Source organism: Bombus fervidus, chromosome 10, assembly GCF_041682495.2.
Source record: "Bombus fervidus isolate BK054 chromosome 10, iyBomFerv1, whole genome shotgun sequence".
Classification (NCBI taxonomy): Eukaryota; Metazoa; Arthropoda; class Insecta; order Hymenoptera; family Apidae; genus Bombus; species Bombus fervidus.
Genome location: NC_091526.1, coordinates 10,869,454 through 10,887,897, shown reverse-complemented (window position 1 = coordinate 10,887,897; position 18,444 = coordinate 10,869,454). Strand labels below are relative to the sequence as shown.

The 18,444-nt window shown below is 28.0% G+C and overlaps 6 protein-coding genes across 9 annotated transcripts in view; 4 read left to right on the top strand and 2 right to left on the bottom strand.

Moving 5' to 3' along the window:
* The first annotated feature begins 346 nt into the window (after positions 1-346).
* Positions 347-1,729, top strand: Pym (partner of Y14 and mago). Its single transcript, XM_072011722.1, has 3 exons — positions 347-480; positions 754-850; positions 926-1,729. The coding sequence occupies exons 1-3, from the start codon at positions 450-452 to the stop codon at positions 1,449-1,451; spliced, it is 654 nt and encodes a 217-aa protein (XP_071867823.1). The 5' UTR covers positions 347-449; the 3' UTR covers positions 1,452-1,729.
* Positions 1,730-1,884: 155 nt separating this feature from the next.
* LOC139991540 (GATA zinc finger domain-containing protein 1) lies at positions 1,885-3,183 on the top strand. The gene is made up of 3 exons (XM_072011720.1): positions 1,885-2,462; positions 2,541-2,743; positions 2,823-3,183. Exons 1-3 carry the CDS (start codon positions 2,187-2,189, stop codon positions 3,034-3,036), a joined length of 693 nt encoding a protein of 230 aa, XP_071867821.1. The 5' UTR covers positions 1,885-2,186; the 3' UTR covers positions 3,037-3,183.
* On the bottom strand, positions 3,180-5,515 carry Or (AP-3 complex subunit sigma-2 or). 2 transcript variants are annotated; one of them, XM_072011729.1, is made up of 3 exons: positions 5,073-5,493; positions 4,616-4,999; positions 3,180-3,808 (listed from the first exon to the last, which is right to left on the bottom strand). In XM_072011729.1, exons 1-3 carry the CDS (start codon positions 5,139-5,141, stop codon positions 3,686-3,688), a joined length of 576 nt encoding a protein of 191 aa, XP_071867830.1. In that variant the 5' UTR covers positions 5,142-5,493; the 3' UTR covers positions 3,180-3,685. The 2 variants fall into 2 exon arrangements, with proteins under 2 accessions (XP_071867830.1, XP_071867832.1); XM_072011731.1 differs by lacking the exon at positions 3,180-3,808 and adding an exon at positions 3,901-4,207 and having other exon boundaries at positions 5,073-5,515.
* A 2,314-nt stretch (positions 5,516-7,829) lies between these two features.
* Positions 7,830-11,691, top strand: LOC139991537 (beta-1,3-galactosyltransferase 1). Of its 2 annotated transcripts, none has more exons than XM_072011716.1 (5): positions 7,830-8,124; positions 8,774-9,014; positions 9,572-9,837; positions 9,909-10,180; positions 10,260-11,691. In XM_072011716.1, the coding sequence occupies exons 2-5, from the start codon at positions 8,774-8,776 to the stop codon at positions 10,681-10,683; spliced, it is 1,203 nt and encodes a 400-aa protein (XP_071867817.1). In that variant the 5' UTR covers positions 7,830-8,124; the 3' UTR covers positions 10,684-11,691. The 2 variants fall into 2 exon arrangements, with proteins under 2 accessions (XP_071867817.1, XP_071867818.1); XM_072011717.1 differs by having other exon boundaries at positions 7,835-8,124; positions 8,774-8,957.
* Positions 11,692-11,799: 108 nt separating this feature from the next.
* The window catches only part of LOC139991532 (uncharacterized), a 233,484-nt gene continuing 226,839 nt past the window's right edge, over positions 11,800-18,444 (bottom strand). Inside the window, exons 2-3 of the mRNA XM_072011694.1 lie at positions 14,294-14,392; positions 11,800-14,119 (exon numbers count right to left, since the gene is read on the bottom strand). Coding sequence (XP_071867795.1) covers positions 12,645-14,119; positions 14,294-14,342 — 1,524 coding nt within the window. The 5' untranslated portion in view covers positions 14,343-14,392 and the 3' untranslated portion in view covers positions 11,800-12,644. The remainder of the gene's footprint in view (positions 14,120-14,293; positions 14,393-18,444) is intronic.
* On the top strand, positions 14,791-17,927 carry Pex5 (peroxisomal biogenesis factor 5). 2 transcript variants are annotated; one of them, XM_072011684.1, is made up of 8 exons: positions 14,791-15,180; positions 15,484-15,854; positions 15,949-16,396; positions 16,481-17,024; positions 17,092-17,260; positions 17,338-17,495; positions 17,559-17,726; positions 17,803-17,927. In XM_072011684.1, exons 2-8 carry the CDS (start codon positions 15,507-15,509, stop codon positions 17,840-17,842), a joined length of 1,875 nt encoding a protein of 624 aa, XP_071867785.1. In that variant the 5' UTR covers positions 14,791-15,180; positions 15,484-15,506; the 3' UTR covers positions 17,843-17,927. The 2 variants fall into 2 exon arrangements, with proteins under 2 accessions (XP_071867785.1, XP_071867784.1); XM_072011683.1 differs by having other exon boundaries at positions 15,479-15,854.

Here is an 18,444-nt window from a genome sequence, read left to right as displayed (position 1 = left end):
CGATATAAATTGTATAATCTGAAAATCATAAATATAGATTGTAATTTCAAAATTGTAGAATATTAATTTTTGTGTTTCAAATACATTCTCCAATCGTAGTTAATACTCGATGCTGAATCGATAACGTTGGAGGCGATGCCAAATGGTAATGGTTTATTAAAATAATATCCTAGCTTAATTATGTTTCTGAAGATTAACAAAAATTTCCAGTTATCCCCAACTAGTATTTCACGTGCCCATATTCGCATAATTGTGCAACAATATTTATTTTAAAATCATATTGGAATAACTATATAGTAGCGACATCTTACAATCATATGAAACTATACACGTATTGTTAATTTCTCGAGGGTTGAGGTCCCCACGATCGCAAAATGGCACGCTGATAGTAGGAATTATTAAGAAATATAATAAAAAATATTCACGGCGAACGATCGTACTGAATAACGATGGCGTCGGCTTACATTAAAGATGAACAAGGTGATAAATTTCGCTTCATTCAATCATTTGATTTATTTTAGCTGTTGCACTATTTATAACCTGCAACATGTAAACAACCATTATTTCACAAAATTTAAGTCAAGCTCTGATACTCATCTTTTTTTTAAAGCATTAATAAATATTAAAAATATTTACAGTAAGATATGTACGATGTTTTGAATGAAATTCAATGATGTTAATGTAGCAAAGATATTTAAAAGATAGATTCATGTTAATTCATAAAATTCATTTTTTATTACAAATTTTTCATAGGTGGAACGTTCATCCCGGCTAGTCAACGTCCTGATGGTACATGGCGTAAGCCACGACGTGTGAAAGATGGCTACATACCACAAGAAGAAGTTCCACTGTATGTAATAATTTATAAAACAATACTAAACCATTCTATACAGATAATATTTTTAGTATCACCATTTTTTTCCAGATATGAAAGCAAAGGCAAACAGATAAAGAATAAACCTATGTATCCAATAGGTGCAAGTCCCGAATTCATAGCAGAGCATAAAGCTAAACAGGAAGCATTACTAGCAGCAAAATCTAAAACTATTCCTGGTGCTCCAGTTAAAACAGAAATCAAAAAGAAGAAGAAAAAAAATAAAAATAAAACAACTGAACGTATAACAGAAGAACTGGCCAAAACTATACTCTCAGAACCAGATCAGAAAAAAGAATCATTATCACAGAACAGTAAACCACAAACTAATATAAAGATAGTATCCAATAACCAGACTTCAACACCTAAACCAAATGTTTCAACTCAATCTCAAACTTCTATATCAGATCCACAGAAAAGGTTGAAAAACCTTAGGAAAAAGGTCAGAGAAATTGAAATATTGGAAGAAAAGATAAAAAATGGATTGTTAAAAAATCCGGAAAAAGAAATACTTGACAAGTTGGCAAGAAAAGCTGAAATTTCGAAAGAAATAAAACGATTAGAAGCAAGTCAATAAAAAGAGGGAGTTGAAAAAAAAATATATTTACATACTCATAAAATATCACTTTATAGTTGTACCTAAGCAGATGTGTGTTTTTCAAATTTTTAAAAATTTTAATATGATCTTATGTAATGTCACAGTTTCATCCTCTTTATACAGTAAGCTAATAGCAATATAAAGATGTACATTTATATACAGAAGATAAAAATTAAATACTAATGAAAATTTAGTATGCTATAATATCACTATGTGAAAGACCAATCAGATTTAATAAAAATTGTTTTTGCATATTACATGTTGTTATTTATATCATCAGAAATAAATATTATGTCTATAATAATGAAATTCATTTACGTTTCTTAAATTCCTGCCTAATTTAATGAAACTTGAAATACTAGGGATTTTATATGCTGGACACACTGACTAGCTTTATTTTCTCAGCAGCTACTGAAATTCCTACAGTGTAATATTCTATATTTGCAGTTTACTGTATACAATCGCGTCTATTGTACTTAATTTATTGTGTAAAAAATGGAAAAACTCGTATAAGCGTTTTACTACATTCTTGTCTTTGATATATTCTCATAGATGAAAGCTTGTAATTTTTATTCAATACAATACCACATACAATTAAAATGATATTTAGTGAAATTGAAATGATAAAACGATTGAGACGCAGATTAAAGCGAACGGTTGACGGTTGACTATCGATGGGTAAATAACTAACAAGATCGAATTAATTAAAATTCGATGCCTCTCGGCAATAAACCTGAATGTGTCAAGTGTGGGACAAGAGAGACCCCACTTTGGCATTCAACCGAAGCCGGTAATCTTTGCAACGATTGTCTTGAAGAAGAAAGAAATTCAGAAGCGAGTTCAAACGTAAAAAACGAAGATGAGGATAAGGGAGGTCTGTTAAAACCTACCAGGAGAAGTACAAGGATTACAAGATATTGCAATTCTAAATCAGTTCCACATAAAATTATACCCAAAGGGAAAGGAAGAAGAAATTTGTTCAAAAAAACTGTATGTTTCTTGATTTTCTAATTACTGCAAGTATTCCAAAACGAAACATTATATATTATTTTGGTCTCTTATTTTTAGCCAGTTAAGGCACCAACAGCTACAGCAACTCCTGTTACAAGCAGTTATGTATTTTATAAAGGCACTTATTTTCAAGTAGGTGATATAGTTTCTATGCAGGATATTGACGGCGGAATTTATTATGCACAAATTCGTGGTTTACTCACAGATCAATATTGTGAAAAAAGTGCCGCTGTCACTTGGCTCTTGCCTACCACTGCAAGGTAAATTATTAAAACCTACAGTAATTCATTTATTGTTCATAAAGTGCCAAAATAGTAAAATTATGTATTTCATGTTTAGTCCACCACCTGATGAAGGATTTAGTCCTGAGACATATATTATAGGACCAGAAGAAGATCTCCCACGCAAATTGGAATGTATGGAATTTGTAATGCATGCTCCATCAGATTATTATAAATTAAAAAATACACCATATCCCCCACCACCTACAGAACACGGTACTGGATATATTTGGACTACACTCAGAAATGAAATTGCTACATGTAAAAAATGAACTTTTTAATTCAGTTGTTTAGTTGTTTTTATGTTAATATTTTGATTTCTTATGTACATTATGACTGGTATAGAAAAATAAAAGAAAATAATTGAAGTATATTTATAACTGTTTAAATTTTTTAAAATAAATTTTATCGTGAATATATATTATTGCAATATTTATTACATCTTTGTTTGATACAATATAACATTATCATTTAATACTATCTTTGAAAATAATAGAATGGAAGTGTTCAGTAATGAGTTAACATTAAATATATTACTTTAGATATAATAATGAAAATGCAATTTCATAATATTACACTAGGTATGATAATACAATCTCTATAAAATATAGTATCAGTATTTTTAAATTTATAAATTTTTACCTTCTTTCATGTATTGAATTTAATACTTCCAACACTCCAGAGATCCTTATGTTTAGATACAGATACAATTTTTCAAATTTCATGGTACAAATCCTCTTCTTTGGGAATCTTCATTGTTTAACTCTGATACTGTTGAGGTGAAATATATGAAGAATTTGTGGACAATATTGGTGCATTCTCATTCACTTGAAGAGAGGGAAAAAAAACCCTTGTAGTATCACTTGCATTTGGGATTGTGGTTGAAATCAGTCAGCTTGGAGCCAACGAAGTAACGGCTGGTCAGAATTTGAGATCTTTTATAGCTTGTGGTAAATCAGGCAACTTCATATCCTTTATCTGTTGTGGTATGTTCATATTCTTGACAGCAGAAACAGCACGCGCTGGCGCTGCTGTGATTCCTGCCTGCACATACCATATGGATGGAAAAAATGGAAAATGGAGAAAATAAAGGATATTTGAACATAGATTAATTAATAGAAGTAAATACAAATAAGTAGCTACGCAATACACATTTTATTCTTAGAGCATAGCGACGTATACATTTGCATTAAGGCACTATTTCCGAGCAGACATTTACAAACGACTTAGCACCATCATGCGTGTTATGAGTATTTATTTTGTAAAGCTACGGAAGATTTATGTTTTGAAATTCTTGGTGAAAAAAAAAAGATCACAGATAGATTACACAAAGGAATGAATGTGTACAAAATGATCTGATTTTTACTGCTGATTTACTTAGGGAAGGGGCCCCAGAAGGACAAACGGACGAGGTGAGCAAGATCGTCCTGATTTGTAAGTTCCCTAAAATTCATGTTAGCTCAATCAGTTCTACCACCATATGAAACTGCACTACAAAACATTCCGACGCATGCACAGCTAACGAATAAACTGCAATAGGCTGTTAACTTCTTCAAGCCCAGAAGACTTTTATAAGAAATTGAATGCTTTTTTCTTTATCACTTTGTCTTACTACTTAAAAGTTTTAAAAGAATAAAATTTTATTGGGCCCAAAAAGTTAAGGGATGTTTGCATAAATTAGTTATTACAACTGTGACTTAGTAATTTAAACTTTATCACAGTGTATTGCTATATTATATAAAATTATATAAAATTTGTTATCTTTAATATTTATGAAATATATAAGTAAAGCTTAAACATACAACGCATAATTGATGTATCTTAAATGTCAATTATAAAAATATTACTTACCTCCTGTTTTTCCAATTTATTTTGGTCTTCAATTCTTGTAAGTATTTCAGTCATATTGGTTTCTAAAACCATTCCACCCATCACTAATTCATTGAGAATATAATGAACTTTGTCTACATGAAAGATAAGGTCGAGTTCACATACATTTTCAAAACATTTATCCAATGTTTCAACAAAAACTTGTATCAAATCTAAGATTCCCAACTCTGATTCTGAACTATCAACACAGAATACAAAATATAATGTAGCATAATGCCGATAAATCAACTTATAATCGGATCCACCAATTAAACTTCCACCTTCTAGAAAATTACAAACATTATCATCTCTCTTCGAAACTAATTGAAATGTTTCTTTTATTATCTGTTGTTGCATATCCTCATTCTGAAAAAAAGACACAGTCTATTGAATTCTGCAGTAGAATATAATAACAAATTATAACTGTTGTTACACTTACAAAGTATTGATAAAATTTAGAAAGTCTAGGCTTCCCATGATTATTAAATACTAAAATAGCTTTAATCATGATTCACAATCAATTAAAAAAATAAGGTCTAATTTTATTGTTAAGAAAAAAACAGTTGTTTCTTTCATTCGTATAGAGGTTACCTTCGAACGTTAGAAATGTACTTTAAAAAAAATAACTTTTTTCCAACATTAAGGAAATGTTATTAAGGAAATTCATACTAATAAACATTTAATTTAGGAAAATAAATATTTAAAAAAATTTAAGCAACTAAATATTTCATTTTGCAGCTGTCACTGTATTTATACATTATTTATAATCATTAATTTAAAAAATAACTTAGAAATTATAGTAATTATATGCAATAAAATAAAGTCACAATAAAGAGAAATTTTTCTACGTAAATATTTCTCATTCGATGTGAACACTATACTATTACCACAGATAAAGTATAGATTAGATATACTATTCAATAACGAATCTTTTGACTCAACTCTCTGGGTTCCCTTATCGTTTTAGTATCATTCCCTACATTATCGATTCAACATATTTCAAATGTACTATAATATTATTTGAATTGATAATACTATTTCTAAAGTCCTTTCTTTATTTGACTTTACTGATTTCTAAAATAAAAAAGAATGTGCTTTCCGGGTACATTCGAAACAATCCAAGGATATATATAATGATACAATTAGTAATTGTATATCAAATAATGATTGCCCAAGTCTCACCGCATGGAGGTTGCTGCGGATGGAGATCCTCTCTATCCACGACCCATCCACCCTCTTTTTACGCAAAAAAATTTAATATTAAATTTAAAACATTAATTTATAAGCAAATGCTTCTTTTAATATGCGTTTGCAAAAGTGTTTTTCTATCTCGTAACTTTAATTTACTACATTCACATATAAAATAAGAAATTCTCAAAATAAATCGCGAAGAATGCCTCATCACTTAATATTAATTAATTTTCAATAATTTTAACCATCAGAAATACAGTCAAAAAGAAATGTATAATAAACCAATCATTTACAATAATGAAACCAATTATAGTGAAATAAAGTAATAATAGAACCCAAATTCTGCCTTAAAGACCGATGATTATCGATGATTGTAACTTGTCACGTACACAGTCAACGATAAAAATAAAAAAAATTTCTTAATTTTATTGAGATTATAATTAATAAATGATTAAATACGAACATACTATTTAAATGAAGCGGATAGAAGTGTAGAAATGTTGATGAAGTCGAAATGAAAATACTAATAACAACAGGGTAACGCTCGACGAGACGAATTTTCGCTCCACGACATTCAAGAGTACAATGACACCTCAGAGCACAATTCTCCGCGAAACTACGACATTCAAATATTTCGCACCAATAGCAAAGCTCCATTTGACGTGACAATATATTACGCCAATAGAAATAACGTTCAATTTCATTTGAGAATATTCTGCACCAATAGGCACGCTTGATTTGACTTTGACAATATATTGCGCCAATAGGAGCGTTCGTATATACAAGCGCGCGCAAATTTAGCGTATTCAAACAGTCAAATTGATAAAATTGAGAAATAGAGAACATATTTAAGACAATGTTCAGTAACAAGAACGAATAAGATTATATTCTTAATGAAAAGCTTTTATGTTTCATCATAATTTTATGTTTATCATTAAGCATAAAGGGTAAAAATGGAGACTGAGGAAAATCTATCATAAAACAAAGTATATTATAATTTGTTTTTAAAAATATCTAACAATCAAATATGATCAAAGAAAAACGAAGACTTAAAAGACAATGTAATCTTGTTATAGTAATGTTTAATAAATTAGTAAATAAAAGCGTATTAATTAAAAAGAGTTAGTAATAGTAGCAGAATAGTAATAGAAATATAGCGCAGTTTATAAAAAACGCACCTATTGACATACGTGTCAACGACATGACTTTCAAAGGTACAATAACACTCCGTGCCACGGCTACCTACACGCGTTCGCTTAGCTTCCGAATTTGCTCAGAAAATTTCGGCTTCCCTTTCCATTTAAATCCGTATGGAGCGAAACAAAATTTCATGCGTCGTAAAACTTGCCCCGCTCAGCAAACTACAAAACACTACAATCAGAGAGTTATGAGAAATTTTTTTTTAAACATGTACGTACATATGTATTTTGAAATAGATTGAAGTATTTTCTCCCTTTTAGTAGTTGCAGAAACAAGAAACCTGAAATCTAATATCTTGATATTTAAATATATATTTCCTATTCACTATTTGATACTCTCAGAAATATGTATTTATAGTTTCACTGTCTTAAATTCAAAAAATTTTTGTAATATTACAGTATCATAGTTATTTTGTGTTTAAGTAAATCTCACCGTGTTTAACTACTTTCAGTAAGCAGTTAGAAGTTCAAGCGATTTCTACTACTTACATACGTATAAGTATGCAAATTTTATGTGGGGATGGAACAAAATAAGATCTTTATGCACGTAACGACGATTCAATTTTAGCAACTTCGATAATTAGACTGATTATAATTTCTAAACCGCTTTAAATCATAGAGGGCATGTCAAAACCTGTGATTTTTTACACAATCGGTATTTCAGAACATATAACATAACAACATAGCCCATAAGATGTCAAGTCTTCATACTACAGCCTTAGTAAATGTTTGTACTCCGTATAATCTGTGTTTGTATCTCGTCTGTGCTGTTATAGTTGTCACCAGAGAGGAAATTTCCTCTCTACTGGTACAGTGCAATAATACAGTGCAAAACAGAGAAATCCAAGTAATTAACACTAGGTGGAACTGCATTCGCGCGATATCTAACAAATGACGAAATGACAAACTATTTGGATTCAAGGTGCACTCTAAGAATTACAAAGATTTGAGTAAAAGCTTTTTCCTTTTTTTTTTATTTTTGTCATATACTGTAACGTCAAATTTCTGCGATATGTTTTGGTAAATCGTAAGTACGATCTTACGACAGAGGTAAATGGCGAGTTGTCAAATGCAGCGTAACACAATCATCGCATTTCAAAGGTAAGGTTGTTTATAATGTATCCAACTGAAAAATTGAATTTTTGGTTTTATGTCAATATTTAGCAATATTTATTACAGTTTATAAAGATAGATCAATTTTGTATCGTAAAAAATAATAAGTAATATACATTTATTATATCAATATTTTACACTAAATTTATGTTTGCTATTGATGCATCTATGATTGAATTAAATTGCTACATTATTTCTTAAGTGATATAATTTAGGACATTAAGAAATGTAACTATTAATAATTTCATTGAAATAATTTTAAAAAACCTGACTTATGACGATCTATGTTATGAAAGTGTTTTTAATGTTTGAGACCATAACATTTGATTTATTACTCCATTCAATTCCAAAGTTGACATTTATTTTGTTTCATAATATTATTATAAATGTTACCTATTTATTTTTCAAATAATCATTTTCATTGAAAAATGCATATATTGATAAAGTAGCTCTTATGTTTTTGCTAAATAAAAAATTTTATACAGAGGATCATCTTAATTATTGACAATCAAATAAGATAGAATTAAATGAGTAAAAAAATTAATAAGGTAAGAATATATAAGAAAAAATCCAACATTACTTATTAGCCATCACAATATTAATATTATATATTTGTATTAATATTATTTGTTCTTAGATGGGCAAATCGCGACTATTGCCATTGAAATTGCCATCAACCACCAATATAGTTAATAATGGAGTAGTTAAAGGAAAAATATCATTTGTCCGAAGATTAGCAGTAGGATTTATGATCTTAGCTACACTTGGTTTAATATATGTACCAGCATACCATTCAGCTCAAGGCCCATTTTTAGGCTTAGGTGAGACTCCATCTTCTCCAAAACACATTGGTGTTTCACATTTGGTAGCCTCAGTAGGTATGCATTCACTAACATTGCTAGAGCTTCTGTTGTTTTATAAACTAACAAGACTTGATATGTAAATCTACTTTCATTTTTCTCTTTATAATTATTTGTCAGTTACAAATTTAAATTCTATGAATTATAATAATGTAAGCTTAAAAATACTGTAAGAATTACATAAATAAGTATAGTTTATATAGAACATATTTACATATTACCTACTATCATATTAAATACCCAATGAGTTAAGGATTCTTTTTCAAGGGAAGGGATTCTTTTTATAATGATAAGTAGTAGGTAATTTATTCAGTTGTATATTCATGGGAATTCATGTTAGAATTAGCGAAAAGAAAAAATAAATTTGAATAGTAGAAAAAGTATCTGCAGTATACTTCAATCTTCCTTTTTCCATCCACTTAATGTAGAATGCTTGAGTGATGCTAAAATAAGATAATTATTTAATTTTATTAAGCATGCATATGAAGTCAAAGCTTAAGGAAAAGAATTTCATGAATACAACTTTCCTTATAGAATTAAGATAAAATATTTCTGTAAATATAAATAATTTACAGCGCAATTGCCAGGATGGGCATATAATACTTCAAGAGATCTTTGTGTATATATTCATCCAGAAAATACAACTTCAGTTTTAAGTCCTAATGATATATGTTCTTCATCACCATATCTTTTCATTGTTATTTGTTCAGCTGTTACAAATATCCAAGCTCGAACAGCTATAAGAAGCACTTGGGCTAATAAGAATAATTTAGATAATATATATAACTCAACTGTAAAGATAGCATTTCTTTTGGGACAGAGTGATAATGATACACTTAATGTATGTATGTATGTGTAAAATTTCTTAAATGAAGACTGTTACAACAAAACCAATAACAAATTACATTACAGAGTATAATAGCTGAAGAAAGCCATCAATACAATGATATCATTCAAGAAAAATTTTATGATACTTATAATAATTTAACATTGAAATCTGTAATGATGTTGAAATGGATAACATCAAATTGTGGTCAAGCAAAGTATCTCATGAAAACAGATGATGATATGTTTGTAAATATTCCTAGTTTAATGAAAACTTTACAATCAAAGTCACTAACTGATACATTGTTAGGTTCTCTCATCTGTAATGCTAAACCTATTTTAGATCCAAATAATAAATGGTAAGTAATATACATATCATTATATAAATATAAGATAAGAATATATAGAAAGAGAATCCATACAAATGTGTTTAATTAGGTATACACCAAAATATATGTATTCAGGGAAAATATATCCTAATTACTTATCTGGTACGGGGTATGTAATGAGTTTAGATGTGGCATTTAAATTGTATCATGCAGCATTAACAACACCATTACTTCACTTGGAAGATGTTTACATTACTGGTCTTTGTGCAAAACATGCAAAAGTACGACCTGTAAATCATCCTGGATTTAGTTATGTTCCACGTAAACTGGATCCTTGTACATTAAAAAATGCTATTACAACACACAAAGTGAATGTGTCCAGTATGTATGTTATATGGAACAAATTGAATGATACAAGTCTCTCTTGTAGTAATCATTCTCATATTGATAAGAAATCAGTTACATTAAGCAGAAGTGGTAGAAACATTGGATATTATACAGTAAAGAGAAGACTTATTAACAAATGTGTTTAAATTAACTAAAATTTTTAAGTATTAAACCTGTTATTTATTATTGATTTAATATTTATTAAAACAAAATAATACTAAGAAATAATTCTCAATGAGTATTATGATAATTATAAAACAGAGTCATACTAAAATTATATTGACGAAGAGAACTTTTTTTTAAAACTACAATAAGAGAGATTTGTAATTGATGTTTGAATAAAAGTTTTACAGACTATTTTTCCATTTGAATAGCAATAGTTTTTAAGAAAAATATTGTCAATTAGACTTGCTCTTATGAGTTAACTTCATTTTTTGTGTAAAAAGATCTAAATAATTCAGAATTTCCAATGATGATATCTTACTCAATTTAATATAATTTTAACAAAAACTAGAAAATATATAAAACATGTTACAAGTGTATTAAATTACACTCTTTGTCTAAATTGAATGAATGTCACTTTGATATTTTCTCATAATTCTAAGAGAATTGTTATGAGAACATATGTATATATACATGCGTATATTTTGCTATTTGTACCTATTGCCAGTAAGTCTTAATAGTTATTTCTTTAATAAAAATTTATTTAGTTTAAAATTTGTTCAATATTATAAAACATTGGTATATTTTCTTACACTCAAATATCGTAATTATTTTAATAACCATTTGCGTAATTTTAAAATTTGCCGCTTGTTATTTATTACCTATACATAACACTACATACAACTTAGTAATTTTAGTTGGGACTATTAAAAGTAGGAAATTCATCCATCCAATTTTGACTGTATGTATTTTGTGCAAAATACCATTGTTAGTGTCGTATTATGATATTTACATATCAACGACACATATATTTAGCTAGTATGAATTTGATATAGCCTATTGTATGCTGAGGATACATAAAATTTTGTAAAAGTTCGTTATAACGTATTAATTAATACTAGTGATATTCATAATAATAATTACATTTCTTGTACTCCAACTAATCGAAACGATTACCATTTTATATGATATTTTAATGATTATGGATATAAGACAGAATTACATTCCTTGCTAATCCTAATGCAAAATGCATTATTAGTACACCAATGTTTAAATCAATTATTAACTCAATTAAATAATACGAATTCATACTCATTAAGCTTGTTGAGTAAGATTCGTTCACTAGTGAAAGCAAAACTAAGATTATTAACGACTCTACGGACTATTCTAGTGGCCTTAGAGAAAAAGATCTTGTTTTATTTTATATAAATATATTGCTAGAAAAATTGAACTCTGAAGTTTTTCTAGCATATTACGAAATTTGGTGCTATATAGCAATTAATTATACGTTCGCCGGATGTACTTTTTTACAGATCATCATTTAATTTTTATGAAAATTAAGTTTTACATGGTAGTAAAAATGTATTTTTGAACATAAAACCGATAAAATTTAATAACAAATTTTTATTAAAAATATTACCACGCTTGCTGTTTCTTGGATGGACTGTACACAAGTGCATACGGTATTGATACATACAAAAATTTAACGATGCATTTATCTTTACAAATTTATATATACATACATACATATACATACATATATATATGTGTATGTATGTATGTATGTATGTATGTATGTATGTACGTATGTACAACTGATTTGTTACGCGCGTCTATTAAATTGTCAAAAATTTGTGTCCATTAATAAATTGTATAACAAAAAGAAAAAAATATTGTTTAGGGTATGAAAAACGTATTCTTTTTCTAGTTTTCCTCCCATAAAAAATGAAGAAAAATCAACAACATTTGTAGCAAATTATTATTCCATAAAATTTTAATAAAAAATACCATACTTAGAAAATATTCAGAAAATTATGTTTAGAAAATAAATATACAGTAGATATTTTATACGCATTACGACATAATTATTGTATGCATAAATATTTATACACAATTATTACAAATCATTATATAAGTATATGTGTATTTAGGGACAATATTCTGTTTAAATACCCCTTAATAATTTAAGTGCATCTCGTATCTTTATCTTTTTCAGAACTGGATTCCTTTCAGATTTAATACAAAATAAATTCTGTACTGCTTCCTCTAATTCTTCTGCGGTATATTTTTCTGAAGCAGATTCTTCAGAAGCAGTATTGAGACGTACAGCCTTTAAACTTTCTGTTAATTGATCTAATTTAATCTTTTCTTTTTTATGTAACTTTGACAGTTTCTTTTTCTTTATTTTAGTATTTAAACAAACCACTTTCCTTTTCAAGTATGCATCTGATGTATTTGGAAGAGTCTTGGCTGTATCAACTTGCTTTTCATTACAAGAAAGTTCTGTTTGAAATTTGATCCCTAATGTTTTAATATCTTCATTGTTGATCAAAGGTAAGTCTGAGTCATTTTTGTGTGATCTTTTAAATTTCTTTGCTTGAGTACCATGCAATTCATCTTTCTGAGTACCATGCAATTCATCTTCCTCAGTATCATGCAATTCATCTTCCCATGTATCAGTGATATTAGTGAGATTATCTTGATCTTTCTTCTTTTTCAATTTCTTCTTCTTCTTCTTTTCACTTCTTTTTGTTGGTAAAGATGTACCTGTATATTCGTTTTTAGTATGATCATTTACTTGATCCTGAATGTTTTTTTTAGCTACAGAATGCACTACATAATTTAATGTACTATCTTTTCCTTTTTTGGCACTTTCAATATCATAAGAAATTGAACTTCTCTTTTCTTTCCCTCTTTTCCTTTTTTTACATCTTTCTTTATTTTGCTGTTTTAATTCTTCTTTTACTGTGGCATGTATATTTTTTTTATCACTATCACTTACATTGCATAAAATATTTAACTGACGACTTAAGTTATTTATAAGTTTTCTATTCTTTTTATTAGTGTTTTTACATTTTTTTGGAATCTTTAAGCTTTCAATAGAAGTTGTTGATAATACTATGTTTTCATCATTAATCTTGTCATATTCATTATTATGGGATACGATATTGTTTTCCAATTTCATTGCGTTTAGTAAATAATTATCTTGTTCGGCAATTCTCTTCAATTTTCCATTTTTATGGGCAGTTCTACTACAACATAATTTAAATAACTCTTCATCTAATAAAGAAACATGTTTGATATCTTCTTCAATATCTTGTTTTTTATGCATATTAGAATTATTTTCCAGTATTAAATTGCCATTAAGTAATGTAGTAGTTTTAAGAAAATTTCTATATTTAGATTCATTTTTATTTAACTCTTCTTTAAGAAGATCATTAGATGTATTTTCTTTTGAAACAGATATCAAAACTTCACCATCTTGTGATTCAACTTTGATACTACGAGCTGCTTTGTTAAAAGTATTTTCCCACCAATTATTGCAATCTGTATCTTTATATCCCACTCCTGCTGTATCAAATTTTAATTTTTGTTTTAAAGGTTCTGTAATGCCACTTTCATGTTTACCTAAACCTTTACCTATATCAATAAAAAATGAAGAAACATTTGCAAATGTTTATTATAAAATTTACTTAACAAATTTATTTAACGACGAAGTACATGAATAAACTTTTAAATACATAATACTCTAAAGGTATTAAATGTAATAGTTATAACTATTATTATATCATAACAATGCTTGTAAAATTGTACCTTCCATCCAGCCATATTTCATAAGCTGAGACTTTGCAAAGTCATTCATGTTTGAACTTTCGTTACTATAATCTTATATTAAAAATGATATTTTAACAACTTACAAACACAACATAATTTACGAATAATACACATTTTCATTAACTAGAAGCAGAATTTACCTAGTGAATGAAAACTATGCTATTTTCTGGATATTCTGCATATTGAAATTTTCATAACATCCGTATTGTGGCGCTACTGTATAAATGTAAGCTAGCATACGATTCACAGAAATTTTGTCCAATTTTAATATCTAAGGAATTTTCATAAATATTTTCTTTTTTAATATTTTTATTTTTATTATTTTAACATAAACATTTCATTATTAATTTCGATTTCTTGCTCTTATATCAATAATATTTCTTTGTATAGTATCTTTTATACATATTATTTATTTATATTTTGTTAATAAAAAAATCCTGAAATAAATATTAAACATGAAATGATGTTATCAATATTTTTAGGGATTATATAATACTATTAGACGAACAGCTTTTATTTAACTAAAATAAAATATATTAAGAATATATTTTAGTACTGCGTATGTATCATATACCACACAAAGAGGATGCTTAAGTCTTCAGATAGATCTGCAACTTGTCCACGGTTTGACGTTCGTTAGCCAACAAACACATAAAAAATGGCTTTATAATACTCGTCTTGTCTTAACGTTACGTTTGCCATGATAATACACCATTATACAACGAAATTTATTCGACTTATAGTACCAATATTGTTCGATGGCAAGGAAATGAACAATTTCAAACAGTAGATTTGATGAAATACATTTAATATCTCGTAACAATATCATCGGAATATTTAATTATACATATTAAGAACGAAACGAGGTTTGTGAACTTTATACCTTTACCAATATTTGTGATATTTTACGAAATTTGCATTCATTTCTACTTTTATATAATATCATTGAATTCTAATGTTGTATAAAAAAATTTTATCTCAACTATACCTTTATTCAATATTTAATATCGAATAAAATAAATGAAATTAATAAGCATCTTACTTTAATTGATTGAATTAATGAGATTAATGTTGTAGAATTATTTTACTATAATATAATGTTTCTAGATATATTTCGTGCATTATTACTTTTTATTTTCAAAAATAACACATTTTTTAAATCAGTTTAGGTATATATTGATACTATAAAAAGATGGCATTGCGTGAATTGGTGGAGGGTGACTGCGGTGGACCCAGTTCTTTAATTCATTTAACATCACATTTTGTACGTGATCATGGATTTAAAGAAGAAGGAATACGTCATCCTTTTGATCATGTGGAACCTTTCCAAGCTTCAGATTCAGATCAGTTAGTTAAACAATTTTTAGAAGAAAATCCTTCATGTCCTCAAACATTTAGAATGGATAATTTATTGCAAGAAATGCGTGAAATTGATCAAAATATTCATCCACCTATAGCAGCACCAGGAGTTGCTCAAGAATTAACCAGTTTAGATACAGCTTGGGCAAATCAATATCTTGAATCAGGACGTCATTTTAATGTAATTCTCATTTTACCATTGGAATTCATATATTAACAGCATTATAGTATAAAACAAATATTTATTACAAATTTGTATTTTCTAATTAATACAGGAACACCATGCTGATGACATTTGGCATCATGAGATAGAACAGAATTCAAACATTATAACTCATCAAAAACATGAACTTGGATTAGGACCAAAATGGGCAGAAGAATATATAGAACATAGCAAAGATACTATACAGAATAACATAAATATGGCACACTCAACAGAAGCAATACAAAACAGTGATAATCCTAATTTTGAATATTCAAAGTTTATGAAATTTATGAAACAGGAAGGAGATGTTCCCATAAAAAACAATGAAGAATCACTGCCAGATGTTCAAAATACAAGTAAAGACTGGACAGAACAATATGAAAAAGATAATCAAAAGACTGAAGACAAAATTTCTATCAATAATAGTCAAGAAAATGAAGTGACAGCTAAGGAAGAAGAAGAAGTAGCTGTTGCTAGTAATTGGATAGATGAATTTCAAAAAGAAAATATTTCTTCAGGTTGGTAGACATATTAGTACCAAGTTAGTATCTGTAACTAATTCTCCTTATAGACATATTTATAAATACAAACTTTTATTCTAGAGACAGATAATTATGAATCTACATTCTTGAAGCTTCAAAATGAATGGGAAAAGATTTCATCATCTGGGGAACTATCATCCAAGCATCCATGGCTTTCAGAATATGATACTTTTTATGATCCATTTAAAGATTATGAATTTCACGAAGAAAATCCTATGAAAAATTTTCCCAATGCATTAGAAGAGGGTAAAAAAAGATTGGAAGCTGGAGATTTACCAAGTGCTATACTTTGCTTTGAAGCAGCAGTACAACAAGATGAAAAAGATTCAGAAGCTTGGTTACTTCTTGGTAAAACTCAAGCTGAAAATGAACAAGATCCATTAGCTATTTCTGCTTTAAAACGTTGTCTAAGTTTGGATCCTATAAATGGTGCTGCTCTTATGGCGCTTGCAGTTTCATATACAAATGAATCTTACCAAAACCAAGCATGTGTAACACTTAAAGAATGGTTACTAAAAAATGAAAAATACAAGCATCTATCAGTACGAAAGGCTAGTAGTCCTGAACAACAATCAAAATCCAATGTGTCAACTATTTTATTTGAGTAAGTAATAATTAGTTTAACAAAATACACATACATAGAGTAATATCTAACATTCTTTTTTTTCTAGTGACGTACATGAAGAGGTAAAAGATCTTTATATTCAAGCTGCACGAATGAATCCATGGAATGAAATAGATGCCGATGTACAGTGTGGATTAGGAGTCCTTTTTAATTTATCTAATGAATATGATAAAGCTAGCGATTGCTTCCAAGCAGCGCTGCAAGTACGCCCTGATGTATGTATTAAATCAATCTTTTGTAATACATATTAGCAAATGTTAATATATTATCGAAAACGTAATATTTTTGAAAGGATTCTAGATTATGGAATAGATTAGGTGCAACTTTAGCTAATGGTCAAAAATCGGAAGAAGCTATAAATGCGTATCATCATGCTTTAAAATTATCACCTGGATTTATTAGAGCTCGTTACAATCTTGGAATTTCTTGCATTAATCTTGCTGCATATAAGTAAGTAAAATTTTTACATTATGTATAGTTTTTTACATGATTAAATTATTTATTTTTCTACAGAGAAGCAGGTGAACATCTTGTAATAGCGTTAAACCAACAAGCTGCTGGTCGTGGAGTTCACGGTGAAAACTTTTCACCGAAAGCGATGTCGAATACCATTTGGTCAACACTGAGACTTGTCATTTCGCTTATGCACAAATATCACTTAAATGAAGCTATAGAAAACAGGTATGGTTAATAAATATTTTTTAATAAGAACTATTAAATTTCATTATATAAACGGTCGTACTCTTTATTATTTCAGAGATCTAACAAGGTTGAATAAGGAATTTGAGATTGTATAAAATATTGTTGACATCACCTGTTAAAAAGTATAAACTCTTTTTAACTTAGTGTATAAGGTATCGTAAAATAAAGTAATTAAAAATATTTTTCGTAGTTGAAAAGTGTACATAAAAAAAAAGGAACATTAAAAAGATACTGTCATATAATTTCTTTGTTATAAGAAGGGTTAAGTCACATATATTAGATGACAAAAAACTAATTTGTTGGACACGTTTGGTAGATACACAACTTTTTATTGTTTTATCTTATATAAATTAAAAACGATTATACTATAATAAAATTGTTATGCATTTAATAAGAATTAGTTAAAATAATTGAATCCCTGAGATAAAATATTTCAATAAAGAAAAATCGGTAATATACATAAAAAAAGAAACGGAACGAGCGATCCCAAAACAATAAAATAATTTCCATCCTTCTTTTCCTTTCTTTCTTTAAAGAAATAAATAGTATTATAAAAATATGATTACATAATAAAGAAGCATTCTGATATGAGTTACAGCTATGTATTATTTCTTTATAATTTATAAATATCATAGATCACTTCTAACATAATTATATTACATTTGTAACAAAGAGAAATTAATCCTAAAGGCACATT

Coding starts and splice junctions, on each gene's coding strand:
- LOC139991540 (XM_072011720.1), top strand. CDS start 2,187: ATGCCTCTCGGCAATAAACCTGAATGTGTCAAGTGTGGGACAAGAGAG. Junction 2,463..2,540: donor GAAATTTGTTCAAAAAAACT/GTATGTTTCTTG, acceptor TCTTATTTTTAG/CCAGTTAAGGCACCAACAGC. Junction 2,744..2,822: donor CTCTTGCCTACCACTGCAAG/GTAAATTATTAA, acceptor TTTCATGTTTAG/TCCACCACCTGATGAAGGAT.
- Or (XM_072011729.1), bottom strand. CDS start 5,141: ATGATTAAAGCTATTTTAGTATTTAATAATCATGGGAAGCCTAGACTT. Junction 5,000..5,072: donor CTAAATTTTATCAATACTTT/GTAAGTGTAACA, acceptor TCTTTTTTTCAG/AATGAGGATATGCAACAACA. Junction 3,809..4,615: donor ATAAATTGGAAAAACAGGAG/GTAAGTAATATT, acceptor TGGTATGTGCAG/GCAGGAATCACAGCAGCGCC.
- Pym (XM_072011722.1), top strand. CDS start 450: ATGGCGTCGGCTTACATTAAAGATGAACAAG. Junction 481..753: donor TTACATTAAAGATGAACAAG/GTGATAAATTTC, acceptor AATTTTTCATAG/GTGGAACGTTCATCCCGGCT. Junction 851..925: donor CCACAAGAAGAAGTTCCACT/GTATGTAATAAT, acceptor ATTTTTTTCCAG/ATATGAAAGCAAAGGCAAAC.
- Pex5 (XM_072011684.1), top strand. CDS start 15,507: ATGGCATTGCGTGAATTGGTGGAGGGTGACTGCGGTGGACCCAGTTCT. Junction 15,855..15,948: donor AATCAGGACGTCATTTTAAT/GTAATTCTCATT, acceptor TAATTAATACAG/GAACACCATGCTGATGACAT. Junction 17,727..17,802: donor AATGAAGCTATAGAAAACAG/GTATGGTTAATA, acceptor TTATTATTTCAG/AGATCTAACAAGGTTGAATA.
- LOC139991537 (XM_072011716.1), top strand. CDS start 8,774: ATGGGCAAATCGCGACTATTGCCATTGAAATTGCCATCAACCACCAAT. Junction 9,015..9,571: donor ACATTTGGTAGCCTCAGTAG/GTATGCATTCAC, acceptor AATAATTTACAG/CGCAATTGCCAGGATGGGCA. Junction 9,838..9,908: donor GTGATAATGATACACTTAAT/GTATGTATGTAT, acceptor ATTACATTACAG/AGTATAATAGCTGAAGAAAG.